We start from the raw sequence: 16,310 nt of genomic DNA on the forward strand, positions 1-16,310 counted from the left end.
GGAAAACACACACGCCGGAAAAGACATAAAGAGGACATTACTTGACAATGAGCCGGGAGGGCTGAGGTCAAGTGTTCCACTCGCCCCCATCTCCAGAACTACAGGGTCCAAGCCCCAGCTGGGGCTACAGCTTTGTTGTGCTAGTTAAAGCAATCACCGTGAGACCCTGCTGTGTACACAGCGCAATGTCAAAGGCCACAGTCACCCTCCCATCGTGCTAAGTTTTCCAAACTCAGCGTCTTGTAGAGATTCATTGGCACATTTGGGGGAGAGGGGACAGGGTTTCACGTAGCCCAGGTTGGTCTCAGTTTATTATAAGAAGGCCTCCTGATCCTCTGGCTCCTATCTACCAAGTGCTCAGATGGCAGGTGAGTGGCATCGTGTCTGGCTTATGGGGTACTGAGGTGGAACCCAGAGTTACTGCTAGGCAAGTGTGCTCCTAGTCCTAGATGCTTGGCAGTCCCCCTTCCTAGTTGGAATCAGAAGTCAAAGAGGAAGAGATGCAACAGCAGCGGTTGAAGGAAGTACCGACGGGAAAAAGCAAGGTGATATGGTGTGTGAAAAGCTGCCCGTGAGCATCACAGTTGGGGCTAAGAAGTAGTTAGCAAAGTGGCATAAAACCCACACAAGCTGCTTGATGTCATGAAGCTGGCATCTCGGATTTAGGGACAGAAGGACACTGCCTATGTGTAACTGCTAACTAGACCAAGGATGGCGTGAAGTCAGAGCTGCCATACATGCAAGCTCCAACCCAGAGAGCCATGCTCAGGGAAGCAGAACTGCATGGCTGGGTTTCGAGCGTCACCAGAATGAAGGAAGGACATCCCGAAGGAATCGAGATGAGACCGAGCATGGCCTGTGCAGAAAACAGTGCGCATTAAAGCCAGGCTGGGTGGGAGGTGCTTTTGGGAAGCTGATGCCAAAGTAATGAAGGATTTGGGACTTTAGGCTTTAAGTCTGAGTCACACGAACACAGTGGTGACACCAGATAATGGAGATTAGAAGAATATAGGAGACCACTGTTACCCAGTTCTAACACACACAGGTACCAATGGAGCCATGGTAACAAAGGAAAGGAGGGGCTCAGCGTTCCTATCTCCTAACTAACTACTATGTCAATCACCCAGGGTGTAAGGGTGCAGCTTAGAAGTAATGCAGAAAGTGGTTTGACTGAAGTTGGTGATTAATTTGATGAAGAGTGACTGCCTGCTTATATTTCACACCCTAGGCAAGACACTGGCTGAAGTTGGTGATTAATTTGATGAAGAGTGACTGCCTGCTTATATTTCACACCCTAGGCAAGTCACTAGCCTTACCCTAACCTCAGAACTTTCTAATACCAGCTGAGCAAGAGAATATTACCATTTTCTAGATGACAAGTCCAGAACTGCCTTAGGGAGGGAAGATAATAAGCTTAAATTGGTGCCTGTTTATTTTTTAACATTTAGTGATAACAGAAGAGGAGGGTTTGGGGCTAAGCTTGTATAGTTCAGTCACAGAACCTGTGTTCACCTGTGTGAGGACCTGGCTTCAACCTCCAATACCCAAAGAAAAAAACAAAATATACATTCATAAATAAAAGGATTGAGTCTTTCTGTAGGCTTCCAATCTTAAGCCTTTGAGAACATGGTTTCTTAGAGATGTTTTTCTTGGGCAGAACTGGCCATCAGTATCACCTGTTTTGTTTCTCCAGTTGTTCTAGAATTCCTTCCCACCTTAACGGGAGGATCTAATTAGGGATCCCAATTGGTGGCAGAGGTGGAGAAGGTGCCTGAGGGGAAAGACAGGCTCAGAGAAGTGACTTAAGATTAGGTGGGACTTTGGGCGCTCCACGTGCTGCAATATACAGGAAACATTAGCCAAGATGATACTGGAGGGGGTAGAGATAGTGTGGCGAGCCAGCAGACAGGTAAGAAGACGACAGAAAAGAGACCCACCAGGGAACCCAGAGTAAACGAGACAATTCTGTAACCGAGACAATTCTCCTTTCTGGCTGTGAACCATAGAAAGCCTTAACTGCCTCTGGAGGAGCTAAGTGGATGGGCGTGGTCTGCTTCATGGATCATCCCAACAGTAAAGGTGGTGGGATATGATACAGTTCATATTTAAATGGGGAGGGCAGAATATTCAGTCACACCCACATCCCATCGATAAGCTGTAATGCAACTGAGAAACATCATTTGAATAAAGATCACTTGGTCATTTTTATTACTGATGCTCTTCTTTGACCACAGCTAGAGTAAAGCTGGCTATGATTTCTGCCCACCCACTGCCAAACGGTGCTCCTCTTCAGAGGAGGGAGCAGGAAGTTCTCACGGCAGGTCAGGAAGAAAGCCCAGCAAGGTGTACCTTTGCCCATTCTGTCATGAGAATCTTTTTGGGCGCTATACTCAAAAGATTATTTAGAAACTTCAAGTTTAGCTGAATTTGGTGATGTTTCCTTCCCTCCTCTCCTGAGTGCACCCTTGTCAGGGCTTCTGGTTTACCATTCTCTTGTTTTTGAAACACATCAGAGGCAAACACGAAGCCTTGGCATGCGGATTCCCCAAAGGACAAATTACCACAGCACATGAAGCCTCCAGAGGGAAGCCACTGTGAGGTAGGCATTTTCTCATGTGGCATTCATCAGATGTTCCAGAAACTCTACAATGAACATTCTGTCCAATGTCTATGCCCAAGTGCCCTAAAGTTACAGGAAAATTTGCCACCAGATAATATCCCCAGGACCAATTTATCTTGTCTGACTTTCTGTTCTTTATAATACAGCTTGTGCTCTTCACGCTTCTCTGGGTAGGAAAGAACAGCCATTGTATGTAATGGCATGGAACATGTCCCCAACAAAACATGCAGCTCTCCATGATGACAACGTGTACATTCTGGTATGTGAACATTATGGTATATGCACATTATGGTAGGCTATTTAAGCTAGCCCATCTGACTTCCCAACTTAAGCCTGTCACTGGGAAGAATGTCCCTGAACAAGTATTTCCTCCTGGTCTTTCTTTCAGTTTTTCTTGATCAAAATGTCTCTACCTTTTTTCTGTTCTCTCTCTCTCTCTCTCTCTCTCTCTCTCTCTCTCTCTCTCTTTCTCTCTCTCTCTCTCTCTCTCTAGGAGATATTTTAATTTTATTCCTTAATCTATAAGTTGGGTGTTCTACAGGGTACATCTAAATTATTATCCAAGCTTCATGCCTCATTCGTGAGTCAGGAAGGTGATTTTGAGGCTATTGAGATGAAAATTCTTAGGATAGTGTCTTCCAGCCAGGCCCTGTGTAGAGTGTGCTCTTTATAAACATCTCTAACTAAAATTTCAAAATCCTGCAGGATTCCCAGGCCTATTTTACTTTCATGATATGGGGAAACTGAAGCACTGTGTTCGCACAGCTGGTCAAAGTTAAAGCAAGTCCTCAGAGGGCCGTCCTGATTTGTAGGGTGGGTTCTGTGCACGAAACCTTTCCTCTCCTGAAGTCTCTTCAGGTGGGGAACCATGTTTCCTCAGCAAGACTGCTGCAGGAGAAACCCACTAGCATATATGAACATTTGGTGGGCATTTATCGGAAGAGCGTCAGAGAGTCTACGGGTTTAACTGCAGGGTTTTTTCCCAAGCAGTTTTCCCATTTGGACCTTCCCAGCCAAAGAGGGTTGAATGTGACTGTTACATAACAATCCTGCTGTGAACAGAGACGGGAAAGTGCAAATCTTAAGGAGTTTTATGTAATGGCTTAATTTTCTATGCACAGTCCCCCTGGTCTAGAACACACATCCACACAGCAACAGAAAAAGAAACCAGAGCAGGGAGATCATGATGACGTCATTCATTAATTCTAGATGCCCATTATCCCACAGAGCAGAGGATTCATTCTCATAACCTGAAATCAGGCGAAGAGTTCCAAATGCTCATGAAGTAATAATTTTGGTGTAACAATTAACTCACAGACTCAAATTTTATCTACAGTTTAAGATGATTCTGAGAAGTCCATTGGGTCTTAGAATGCCAGCTTTTAACTACCGGTTTAGTGGGTTTTCTTTTTTTTTTTTAAATTAATGGCTATAATGATTTTTTTGGAGACTGGGCTTTACTCTGTTATCCCAAACTGGCCTCAAATTCACAGTCTTCCTGCCTCAGCCTCCCAAGGGCTGATTACAATTGTGACCCATCACTTTTCGCCTCCATATTTTCTGTGCTGCATAGTTTATGTCAACTTGACACAAGCTAAAGTCATCTGAGATCAGGGATCCTCAATTGAGAAAATATCTCCTTAAGATGCCAATGTAGGGCATTTTCTTAATTCGGGATTTATGGGGGAGGACCCAGCCCATTGTGGGTGCTGCTAGTGGTCCTGGGTTCTATAGGAAAGCAGGCTGAGCAAGCCATGGGAATCAAGCCAGTAACAGTACCCCTCCATGGCCTCTGCATCAGCTCCTGCCTCCTGGTTCCTGCCCCATTTGAGTTCTTGTCCTGAATTCCTTCAGTACTGGACTAAGAAGTGGAACTATGAGCCTAATAAACCTTCCCTCCCCAAATTGTTTTGGTCATGGAGTTTCATCACAGGCATAGGAACCCTGACTGGGACACTGGCTTAGAAATAAATCAGTGTGGTCGATCCTGAAGAGATAACTTTTTTTGCATGTGTTTCCCCCTTTCTAATAAAACCCAAACTGCAGCTTTTGAACTCTGTGTCTTTAAAAAATTACACATATAGGAAATTTTCTATCATCTCTTTAACAATATGTTAAGCGTTGTGATGACTAGCTTAACATCAGCTTGCCACAAATTAGAGTCACCCAACCAGGAAGCCTCCACTGTGGAGCTATTGTGATTGCCATAAATAATTGGGGAAGGCCCGCTCCAGGTGTGGACAACACCTTCTGGCTGCAGCCCAAAGAGAAAAGAACACGCCCTTTCCTTGTCTGGACTCCCTGTCTCAGCTGATTTACCACTACTGATACTACTGCTACTGCCACTGATGGTGGAGGTGGTGGAGGTGGAGGTGGTGGTGGTGGTGGTGGTGGTGGTGGTGGTGGTGGTGGTGGTGGTGGTGGTGTTGGAGGTGGTGGTGTCGGTGGTGGTGGTGGTGGAGGTGGCGGTGGAGGTGGTGGTGGCGGTGGCGGTGGTGGTGGCGGTGGCGGAGGTGGTGGAGGTGGTGGTGGTGGCGGTGGTGGTGGTGGTGGTGCTGCTGCTGCTGAAGATGATGATGATGGTAATGATGGTGGTGGTGGTGGCAGCGGTGGATGATGATGATCGTGATGATGGTGGTGGTGTTGATAATGGTGATAATGGTGGTAGTGATGATTGTGGTGGTGGTGGTGGTGATGTGGTAATGATGGTGGTGGTGGTAAAGGTGGTGATGATGGTGACAATGGTTATGGTGGTGGTGGTGATGGTAGTGGTGATGGTTATGCTATTGCTGCGGCTTCCCTAGATCCAGCATTTCTGGGTTTCCATCATCAACCGAGGATTGGTAGCTATCTTGGAAACCTCCAGGTTTTCTATACCAGATTGGGACTGTGGCAGAACCTAACCTCCTAAACTGAGCAACCACGGGTTTCTCAAACTCTTCAGTGTGATCCAATTGTTGTTACTCTTTCCACATAAACTGATTTAATAAATTTTATACACACATATGTATATATTCATTTTACTGGTTCTGTCCATCTAGAGAACCCTAACCAATACGAGCATCTATTACATCAAGTTTGATCCTGGTCACCTGTGTGGAAAAGCCAGGCTAATGACACACACTTGTAATCACAGTGCAGGGGAAACAGGCAGGAGGTTCCCCGAGGCTTGCCAGCCAACCAAGTCTAGCTGAACTGACAAGCTCCAGGTTCAGTGAGAAACCTGTCTTTAAAAATAAAGACAAAAGCAAATGGGAAGATACCCAGTGTTAACCACTGACCTCTGTAGCCATGTGTACAGACACACAATGAAGATGAAGAAGAGGCAATTTAGGTTCAAGGTGAAGGGATGCACCCTAGCCACGATGTAGACCACTCTTTTAAAAGATGTCTGTGCTTGCCTACTTTTCATTGCTAGAATGAAATACCCAAGGCTGGGTATTCATGATGACAGAGGTCTGCTTTGCAGGCCCAGAGTCCACACAGCACAGTCACATTGAGGGCAGGTATTCTCGACTATCACATCGTGGCACATGTCCCTACCACGGCAGAAGCACGAGAGGGGAACATCTCATCGCCAGGAAGGAGGGGATGACCTATCTTGCCACCTTGCCAAGGGCCCCTCTTACTAAAAGACTTGCCTCTTCATTTCCACCACACAGAAGCCAAATCTCTGCTGGGGAAATCCCTGGAGGTCAAGCCATATCTAAACCACAGCATGTGGTAAGGAAGGGAGGGTGAGGCACAGATTTAAGCAGAGCAAGCAGAGGAAACCATGGCTGACATTGTGAACAGGGAGCTGACTGAGGAAGAAGGCTCCTGGGGGTGGGAAGGAGTGGGAGCCAGGATTGTTTGTGTTTCCACTCTCCCAAGGGAGCTCCAGAAGCAGTCAATTGCATTCACATATGGAGGTCATCCTGTGTTTCCTGGCATTTTGTACATTTTAAGAAGAGATTTTTAAAGTCAAGTGGGAAGTTTACTTTATATTTTGCTGAGTCACCTTCGTATGAAAAATCTAATCTGGTACCCATTTTAAGAATAAGAATTAAGAGGAAATAAGAAATAAAGAAAATGGAGAATCCTTTATACTTAAAGAACCTGCGTGTTGGAAATGTTTGTGAGGCTGGCAAGAGACTGTTTAAAATACCATTGCTGACCTCTCTGGGGAGGATGCCGCCTGGCTCACGAGTGACTTTGGAGAGCGGAAAGGTGAGGGATTGCTGCTCCTGGAGCACTGGCTGCTTCCTGCCCAGTTTAATTTCTGGTTACTGGGTAAGTGTACCAAAGTCCTAATCCTGTAACTGACGCTTTATTCGACTGTGAAAGTGTTACCTCTGCCGCACTGCAGGTGGGGAGCGGCTTCCACTTTCCCCATTGGCTTCCACTTTCCCCACGGAGGCAACCACCTCAGCTCTGACTGCGGCAGGAAATTCACCCTCTTGGTTTGAACTCAAGGAAGGCCCTTCCCAGTGCATGTATAGTGAGCCTCATGCTCACTATGAAGAGGAATCCCACTTCCTCTCTCATTAGCCACATGCTAATATTAATGTAATTTTCTTTTTCCAAAAAGAATGATAATAAGTACCCCACAGAGCTGTGAGGCAGTCATGGAAGCGGCTGTTTTGCAAGGAGGTGAAGCACTCCGCAGGCAAGAGCAGCAGGTGTGGCTCCCCACCACCAGGACCCTGTGTGGTACTCACACGCCCACCACCAGGACCCTGTGTGGTAGACACATGTCCATCACCAGGACCCTGCGTGGTACTAACACACCCACCACCACGACCCTGTGTGGTCCTCACATGCCCACCACCAAGACCCTGTGTGGTACTCAGGTCCCCATATTTTCTACTGAGCATCTGGAAACTTCTGGAGTTCTGCAATCATCTCCTTCAAACTCTCAGGTTCCAAACCTCCGACCTGAGGTCCTTCAAGGCTGGAAACACTCTCCCTCTAAACAGAAACAGAATGGCTTTCCCACCTCCCAATCTCTGCCTAGTGTCTCCTATTGGTTGAACTTACTCAGAAAGCCAAGATCACAAGAGGGTTTGGAAACCGGCCTTCTTGTATCCATCAAAGAGGGTATAATACAGAGGCAAGAACTGATCTGAATATAATTAGACTAAATCTAGCAAAAGGAGAGGACCCAAGACAGTGCCCAGAGTCAGGATAAGACTCTCCTGGATGAAGACCATCTAGATTCTGGAACTGATTCGGCTGGAGGCCTTCTCTGGATGTGGTAGCATGATGGCAGAAGGCAGACCCAGGGTCCTCCCCTAGAAAGTGGGTCCAGACACCCACCCCAAAGGCTAACAATGGTTAAATGGGTCACTGGAGGGAATGTATTCAAAACAGGTTCCAAAACATAAAGCACCACATAGTTGACAGCTAATGATATTCCAATCAGTACGACTTCAGTTCCAACAGCTGAAAAGAAACCTTAGGAAGGGCGCTTAAACCGTCTTGCTTGTCTCTAGACAGGCAGAGCTGACCACACACAACACCGCGCCTGATCAGTCACGTGTCCCTGTCATCAAATAGTTCACATAAGGATAAAAAGAATTATGGTTCAAGGCAAAATGTGTTCATAAACAGTCCTGGGAGGGTAAAAACCTAGTGCAGTATTCAATGGGCCCAGTGTTGTCTTCCTGTGGCCTCAGAAATTCACTTAAGCACTCAAGCCTCAGTTTTCTCCTCCGAATAAAAAGACTGCCACATGAAGTCACCTAGTAGGTTAAGAGAGCTGCTATATGGAGAGGCCCGAGGCGTTCAAACGTGGTTCTTGTTGTTCCCAGATGCAGTGTGTAAGGAAAGTGTCAGAAATGTAACACGACCAAAAGCTGAAGAATCAGTCATTTAACCAGAATCACTTAGGCTTTGGTGGTAGAGAACCAAAGGAGATGCCTACCACCGATGGGGGCCACAAGGGGGCGCCCGGAGACGTTAGCGTCATCGTTGCCCCTGGCAACCGGTTCCTCTGCCTTCGCCAGTGCTAATCCCAGCAAGATGGCCCTACGCTCCTGGACCCCCGACAAGGGGTTTGTCAGCGAGAAAGTGAAGCAGCCGGCTTCCGTCTCCACCAGCCTCTCCCTGGAGATATGCAGCTTCCCCGCCACTCTGGGCTCGTCCGTAGCGGCCGCCGCGTTAGAGCAGCTCTTAGTTGTGGGTGAGAAGTTCTAGAGACACCAGGAGTCATGTCCTCCTTGGAGATGGTGGCCCGCTCGGCGCTTGACAGGAGCCTGGGCAGACACTACAACAGTTCCTCTTAGTGGGGGAGATAAGTGTTCAGCGCGCCTGCTCAAGCGCTGTAGGGTGAAGGATGAATATAACCATTGGGTGTCCCAGGTCATCGACCTGGAGCAGAGTATCTGATTTCCACTTCAGCCCGCTCCTCTCTCCTTTCTTTCATGCGTTTTTTTTTTTTTCTCCCGCCATCCTTTACGGTGGAAAACTGGAAACTTTAAAAGACACGTAGAAGAAGGAATGTTTAAGGGGCACCTGTTGTATTAGGCAAAGAAAATTAGATAAAAGACAGTGTTTGGGAGACTTGGATCAAAATTGATCTTGTGTGTGTGACAGGCTAACACACGTGGCACGCTTTGGCTCTGATCTGTCTCCCACGGGATCATAATACGGATACTTGTTTCCTGGCTAGTGGGGCTGTTTGTAGGAGGCTGGGGACGCTTTAGAGGGCGGGGTTCAGCGGAGAGAAGTCTGTCACTGAGCAGGATGGGAATGGACTTTGTTTTTTGTTTTTGTTTTGTTGTTGTTGTTGTTTTGCTTCTTTGTTTTGTTCTTTTGTTTTTTCGAGACCAAGTTTCTCTGTAGCTTTGGAGCCTGTCCTGGAACTAGCTCTTGTAGACCAGGCTGGCCCCGAACTCACAGAGATCCGCTTCCTAAGTGCTGGAATTAAAGGCATGCACCACCACCACCACCCGGCTGGGAGTGGTCTTTAAAGATCTTAACAAGCCCTCTGCTTCCAGGGAACAGCTTTCCTACACACTGGCTGTGGTGATCTGTGGTGCCTTCCCCACTATGATGGACTGGAGTCCTCTAAACCCTGAGTGAAAATAAAAAACTCCTTCCCTAAGCTGTTTCCATTAGGCATTTTGACCACAGCCATTCAAAAGTAACTAATAAGATGCTTATTCAGTTAGAATTCTCAATATGTTAGTCCCCAAAAGGCATTTCTAGTTGGGAGCAAAAGCCGTTTAGACCACTAAGAGCAAACCATCTAATTGTTTGACTATGGCCATTGTGCTGCTTCGGAACAAGTATTTCTGTGATGGCTTGCAGTTTAAGTGATTTCCCTTTCACCTTCTTAGAGAACTGAGTTTAATTTCCCACTTCTCCAAGGAAAAGCAGAGGTAAGTGTTCCCACAAAAAAATATTAATAATCAATGACACAAATTGCCCCCGTGGAGCCAAAGGTCATTGTTAGAACTTGAACCTTGAGTTCTCATCATGCTTATCTCTAGATCAGGGTGTTCATTCAACCCTATTAATCATGCACAAATACTTTTCATATGCTAATAATATCTGGAGACTCGAGAAATTTTCTATTTTTTCCTCGATAATTGTGTACATGCATACACATTATCTTGAGCATAGCCATCCCTCCTTCCTCTCGCCCACTCCTCCCAACACCAAACTTCCTCTCTGCCTCTTTGTTTTGCTTCTCCTCCTCCCACTGAGCTCAACTAGAGTTACATGTAGAAAATACTGCCTGGCCTTACTGACTCCACCTTGTGCAGGTCGTGTATAGGTGATCATAGTGATCATAACTGCAGTGAGCTTGGAGGTGCAGTGGCCACGTCTGGAAGACAGCCTGTCACAGCATCCTAGGTTCTTTTTCTTAGGAAGAAACTTCATTAACACTTCTTATATCTGGGTGTGGAAATCCCAGCACTTGTGAGGGTGAAGACAACAAGATCGGAAGGTCAGGGTCATCCACGGCTACATAGCAAGCTGGAGACCAACCTGAGCAACAACTAAAATTTTTTATAAATAAACTTTATCTAAAGTAACATAAATATTTCTTGCTCTGAGTTAGTTAGAAAGTGTATAAGTCTCCAGAATATTCTAAAGCAATAACAGGTATGTGGTCACTTACTCCATAAAGACCAAAGAAAGGACTGTAGTGCACTCTTGCCTCTTTAACATGTCTGACTATACAGAACGTAGTTCTGCGGGAGAGTTCAGCTTCCCTGGAACTGAGGGCAGATGCTACAGTTCACTCTACCGAGAGATGGAAATCACTACTGTGTTCTCTTCCTAGAGCTCCCTATTTGCTGAGGCTGTGGGAAAAGGAGAGCTCTTTGAGTACACCAGTGAACAAAGGGGGAATGGAAACACTGTCACACCTCCCCAGTCACAAATATGGAATCTCATCTACAGTTTGCAGTTTTGTACTGAAGTACATGACATGAGGGATTCTTTAACTAAAGTGATTTGGTGTGTACTTCTGACACAACATAATTTTGTTTTGTATATATACACATATATACATGTGTGTGTGTGTGTGTGTGTGTGTGTAGATATGAAACCCTTTAAACCTATATTACAGAACCTGATCTTTTTCTCATTTGTAAATGCTTATTGATATTTCCTCTATTTTAAATCTCTTCCTGTCATTAGATATATCTACAAAGATGAATTTAGTGGGAGATTTTTCTTAAAGATAATAAAACATATATCTAAGTTAGGGTACTATGCAATAGGAAACATATTCAAAGGAAATCCATAATGTTCAATAGACATTCAAATAGCATAAGGTTCAGCATTTGAACCAAATCATAAAGGTTGAACCAAGCAGGATTGGAATAAATCCCTTAGATATCTTAATATTCTAATCTTTTGTTTTCCAGAAAAATCTCTGCAAGGTGACTATTTCACTTGCAATGAAGAAGTTAAAACCTTCCTTAAGAACATTATTGTTGCTGTCAAAAAACTGGTACTGTATTATCTTTAAGATATTTTTCAGACTTTCACTTATACCTTCATTAACCCTTAATTTATGTGTGACTCTACTCAAGGTGCATAAATTGGTGAACAGAGAAAATATTTAAATATTTTTATATATTTAAAAAATATGTAATAATAGTATTAATTATTAAATATGGGTTTGTATAGAAGTCAAGATTTTCACTGTGCCTAATTAAGGAATTTAGTCCCCTTCCACTTAATACCTGAGTGATCAAATCTTTCAAGTAGCAGACATAAATCCCTCTATTTTAAAAAAATAACCAATATTTATAAAAGTAATACATGTTCTTCCTAGAAAATTTACAAAATAAATCAGCAGAAGTAAAAAAAAAAATAAAAAATAAAAGCCACCATCAACTCCACTACCTTCAAATATTCACAATTAATTCTCTTACTTTCAGGGTACAGGTGATACCCACATTGAATTTTATTTTTTGCAGAAACAATACACTAGTAAGAAAATGTCCTTCAGCCTGATCTTATGAAGGCATTTTCTCAACTGAGGTTTCCTCCTTTCAGATAACTCTAGCTTGTGCTAAGTTGACGTAAAACTAGCCAGCACGCCACCACCCACCATGCCCTCTCCCCCGCAGCTGACGTGACGCTGAGCTTTGGGAAATCATTGTCGAAAAGGAAGAATTTCTTCTTAGGTTCCAGCGTGCAGCCCGGCAGACCCCTCTACTACACGTGCTAGAGTATGCAATTATGCAATCTGACTTTCAGTTGGTAAATGCAACAGAAGTTTCTCAGGTTACAAAATAGCTGTGTCTTTACGTAAAAGATGATCTTTGAGTGTTTCTCCTCCTTTAAATACATTTGTACCTAAAAGATGATCTTTGAGTGTTTCTCCTCCTTTAAATACATTTGTACCTAAAGCAAGCAAATGAATCATCATTCTTAAGACTGTTTAGATTTATAGATATGAAAAAGTCTGGTGGCTGGAGAAACGCTCAGCAGTTAAGAGCACTTGCTGCTCTTGCAGAGGACCCAGGATTGGTTCCCAGCACCCACATTGTAGTACGTGACTCCAGTTCCAGGATCCAGGGCTCTTTTTTGACCTCTGTTGGCACCATATGTATACATGGTATACACGATACATGGTGTACACATGTACATGGATACATATATTTTAAAGGGGAAAAGCATTGCTCTCTTTATTCCCACATGAGTATTTATAGGGAAATTTGATTTTTAGTGAGTGGCCTTAGTTTTGCCCTTCTTGCTGGACTCTTACCATTTAAATGAATTAAAGCTGGATATAGGAAACAGGTACCCAGAAGGAAAACGTTCTGAGTAAAAGAAAACCAGCAGAAACTAAAAGATAACTCAGCAGTGGCAGATTAAAATCTGGTTGTAAATCGTCATCTTTCCCTGTCGTCTGCCACGTAAAGCCAGCAGCAGGAGAGGTCTGGTGGAAATGGCCTTTCAACCCCCAAACAGACAGACCCTTTCTTAGGAAATACATATTATTTTGATGCATTACCTTTTTAACAATGCAATCTAATTTTTTTTTTCAGGAAGAAATGAGAAAAAAAACAGTTGAGCTTCTGGAAATTGAAAGTATGGAGCTGAGCAGACTCTATTTTCTGCTGGAGACTGTGCCCAACAGCATCAACAGGGAGCTGGAAGGTACTTCCAGCCATCAGTGTCAAAGAGAACCCCAAGGGCTTTGGAAAAAAGGGTTTAATAGTTGTGCTTATATAAGCAGCCATAGGAAGATTACCTGGTGTGAATATTGTGATCGGCAGTGAGTCCCCATTTTATTTTTAAGTGGCACAATATACTCTATAGAAATTTAATTTACATAATTTTGCTGCTAAATTGACTAAGAGATGGCTCAGTCCATTTCTAATAGATAGCTACCCACATAAGTTAGGCACCGTGGGTGTCCTCACGTTTTGTTTATATGGGCGCTGGTGACTCTAGGTACTTGACATGAGTAGTCTTGTTGTGATTGGCTTATTTCACTTAATGGATGGGAGCATGTGTTGGGATGTCCTTCCTTTTTAGGTTGAACCACATTCCCTGGTACGTACCCAGCAGGCTTTGCTTATGTTTTGTGAGCTTCCTTTGACTTTTGGCTGTTGTGAATAGTGATGTTTATGACCGGTGTCCGACCGCACACGTGAGCTCCGCTTTTAACTGTCTTGTCTCTATATCAAGAAATGGATAGCCGGGCGGTGGTGGCGCACGCCTTTAATCCCAGCACTCAGGAGGCAGAGGCAGGCAGATTTCTATGAGTTCGAGACCAGCCTGGTCTACAAGAGCTAGTTCCAGGACAGGCTCCAAAACCACAGAAAAACCCTGTCTCAAAAAAAAAAAAAAAAGAAAAAAGAAAAGAAAAAGAAATGGAATCAGGGGATTGCATGATAACTCCACATGCAGCTGTTACAAGCCAGCCATCATGTGTAGCCACCAGCAATGCACAGGGCTTCATTTCCTCCACATCCTTGCCAACACTTGTCCTTTTATGCTTTTGTTTGTTTTAACGAGACCTATTCTATTCCGCATTAATTAGACTCTCATTGTGGTTTTAATTTGAATATTTCCCAGCGATTCGTGACTTTGAATATCTTTTCCTGTGCTTGTTGGTTGCCCAGGACCTTTGCCCTTAAAGTTGTTGTCATTGTTGGGTTGTGGAGTTTTTATTACTCTCAATGCTAACCTCTTACTAGAAATATCATTTGCAAATACCCGCTCCTACTCCAGAGTTCGCCTTTAACCTCTCTTGATGGTGAGCATTGATATAAGCTTTTAATCTGATGGTCTAACTTGTCTATTTTTTCTTTGGTTGGCTATGCTTTGGGTGTTGGATCAAAAAAAAAATCATTCCCAAATCTGACGACATAAAGATTTTAACTGAGCCTGGAAAGATGGCTCAGTACTTAAGATCACTTGCTGCTCTTGCAGAGGACCTGGGTTCGGTTCCTAGCTCCCACATGGCAGCTCACTACCATCCACAGCTTCAGTTCCAGAGGCTCCAACGCCCTCTTCTGGCCTGCATGGGCACCATGCATTTACAAAGTTCACAGAAACTCACACAGGCTTACTCACGTACACATAAATAAAAAGAAATAAATGGAGTTTTAAAAACTGACCTTAACCCATCTTTTCCTCTGAGAGCATCTCTTAAATGTTCAGATTCATATTTTGTTGCACTGGAGATCAAACCCATGGTCTCCCACACACGCTAGAGAAACATCTCATTGCCAAGATGTATTTCCATTCCCTAAGAAATTTAAACTATTAGCTCTTACATTTATCTCTTGGAATCATTTAGTTAAGTTTGTGGTGTCAGGCCAGGACCCAACTTTATTTTTCCAGGTGCAAGAAAAATCGGTCAACACTCATGACTGAGTTCCTCTCTAATAATCACCTGGAGCAAAGAGAGCAGCCCCCCCACATGTGACATCCCTCCCTGGACCAGAGTTTGTTTAGGGACCAGCCAGTATGGCTCCCTTATGTCAGCATAGACCAACTCAACTGTCTTCACAGTTTGACTTCCCCTCTGCAGCCTTGCTGCCTTTACCCCACCAGAGATACTCCTAAAAATATTTTCTACACACAAACCTTAGAATCTGTTTCCCAAGGAGCCCACCTTGAAAGATCAATTCAAATAAGAAAATATTTTGTTTGTTTATATTTTGATTTTTAGCTTTGACTGTATTTGTTAGTTTGAAAACAGGGTTTCATTCAGTTCAGGATCTACTTTCCCTAGGGCTGAGATTATAGGCATGGGGCACCTACCTGGCACGAGACATCTATTTTAAAGATAGATGTGCCAATTATCCACTTACCGATTCTCAGTTCTCAAGCCGTATTTTAATATCTGATCGACAATAAGGGAGCTGAACCTTATAGGTCTTTCTCATTAAAAGCAGTGAGGGCAGGAACTCAAGCAGGGCAGGAACCTGGAGACAAGAGCTGATTCAGAGATCATGGAGGGCTGTAGCTTACTGGTTTGCCCATCATGACTTGCTCAGCCTGTTTTCTCATAGAATCCAGGACCACCAGCACAGAGATGTCACCACCCACAATGAGCTGGGCCCTCCTCAGTCAATCACTAATTAGAAAATGCCCTACATTTGGAACTTATGGCGTCATTCTCGCACTCGAGGTTCCCTTCTTTCAGATAACTCTAGCTTGTGTCAAGTTGATTAAAAAAAAAAAAAAGCCGAGCCAACACCCGCCCCCCCCCCCACATCCCTTGCTAACAGACTGCTTCTCAGCTTTGGCAGCAGAGGACACTGGGAGGTGTGAGAGAGGAGGAAGAGGTTTTGTGTTTAGCCTCCAGTGTTCGGCTTGGCAGACCCCTCCACTGCATGTGATAGTGGCAAACCTCAGCCCTACAGGGACCCGTAGCCTTCAATGCCCAATGCATCCCCATCACCCAGAAAAACCCTTTTGAGCAGCTTCATGGTAGTGCCAAACAGAGACACAACTCAGTGGAGGGCTTCCCTTGATTTCCTTGAGCAGCTCCATCTGTGTGAAGTCCTCTAGCACTCTAGAGAGGTTTCCGGAAAGTTCCATGCATCTCTTTGCCATCCCATAGAGCACAGCTTTGTCTAGTAAGGGCTGCCTCTCAAAGCTGAAGCTGCCACTTCCCCACTTCCCATACTTTCATCTTCGGTTGTAGCTAGTAGCACTTTTATTCATTTATGTATTTATTTATCCAAAGACAAGTACCGCTGCCTGGCTAGTTCGTAGC

The 16,310-nt window shown here is 44.4% G+C and overlaps 1 protein-coding gene across 1 annotated transcript in view; it reads left to right on the forward strand.

Annotated features, from left to right (window-relative positions):
* The first annotated feature begins 8,623 nt into the window (after positions 1–8,623).
* Ccdc175 (coiled-coil domain containing 175) overlaps positions 8,624–16,310 on the forward strand; it is a 53,322-nt gene continuing 45,635 nt past the window's right edge. The window contains exons 1-3 of the mRNA XM_057782816.1: positions 8,624–8,783; positions 11,485–11,570; positions 13,120–13,231. Of these exons, the coding sequence (XP_057638799.1) occupies positions 8,624–8,783; positions 11,485–11,570; positions 13,120–13,231 (358 nt within the window). The remainder of the gene's footprint in view (positions 8,784–11,484; positions 11,571–13,119; positions 13,232–16,310) is intronic.

This window comes from Chionomys nivalis, chromosome 10 (genome assembly GCF_950005125.1).
Source record: "Chionomys nivalis chromosome 10, mChiNiv1.1, whole genome shotgun sequence".
NCBI lineage: Eukaryota > Metazoa > Chordata > Mammalia > Rodentia > Cricetidae > Chionomys > Chionomys nivalis.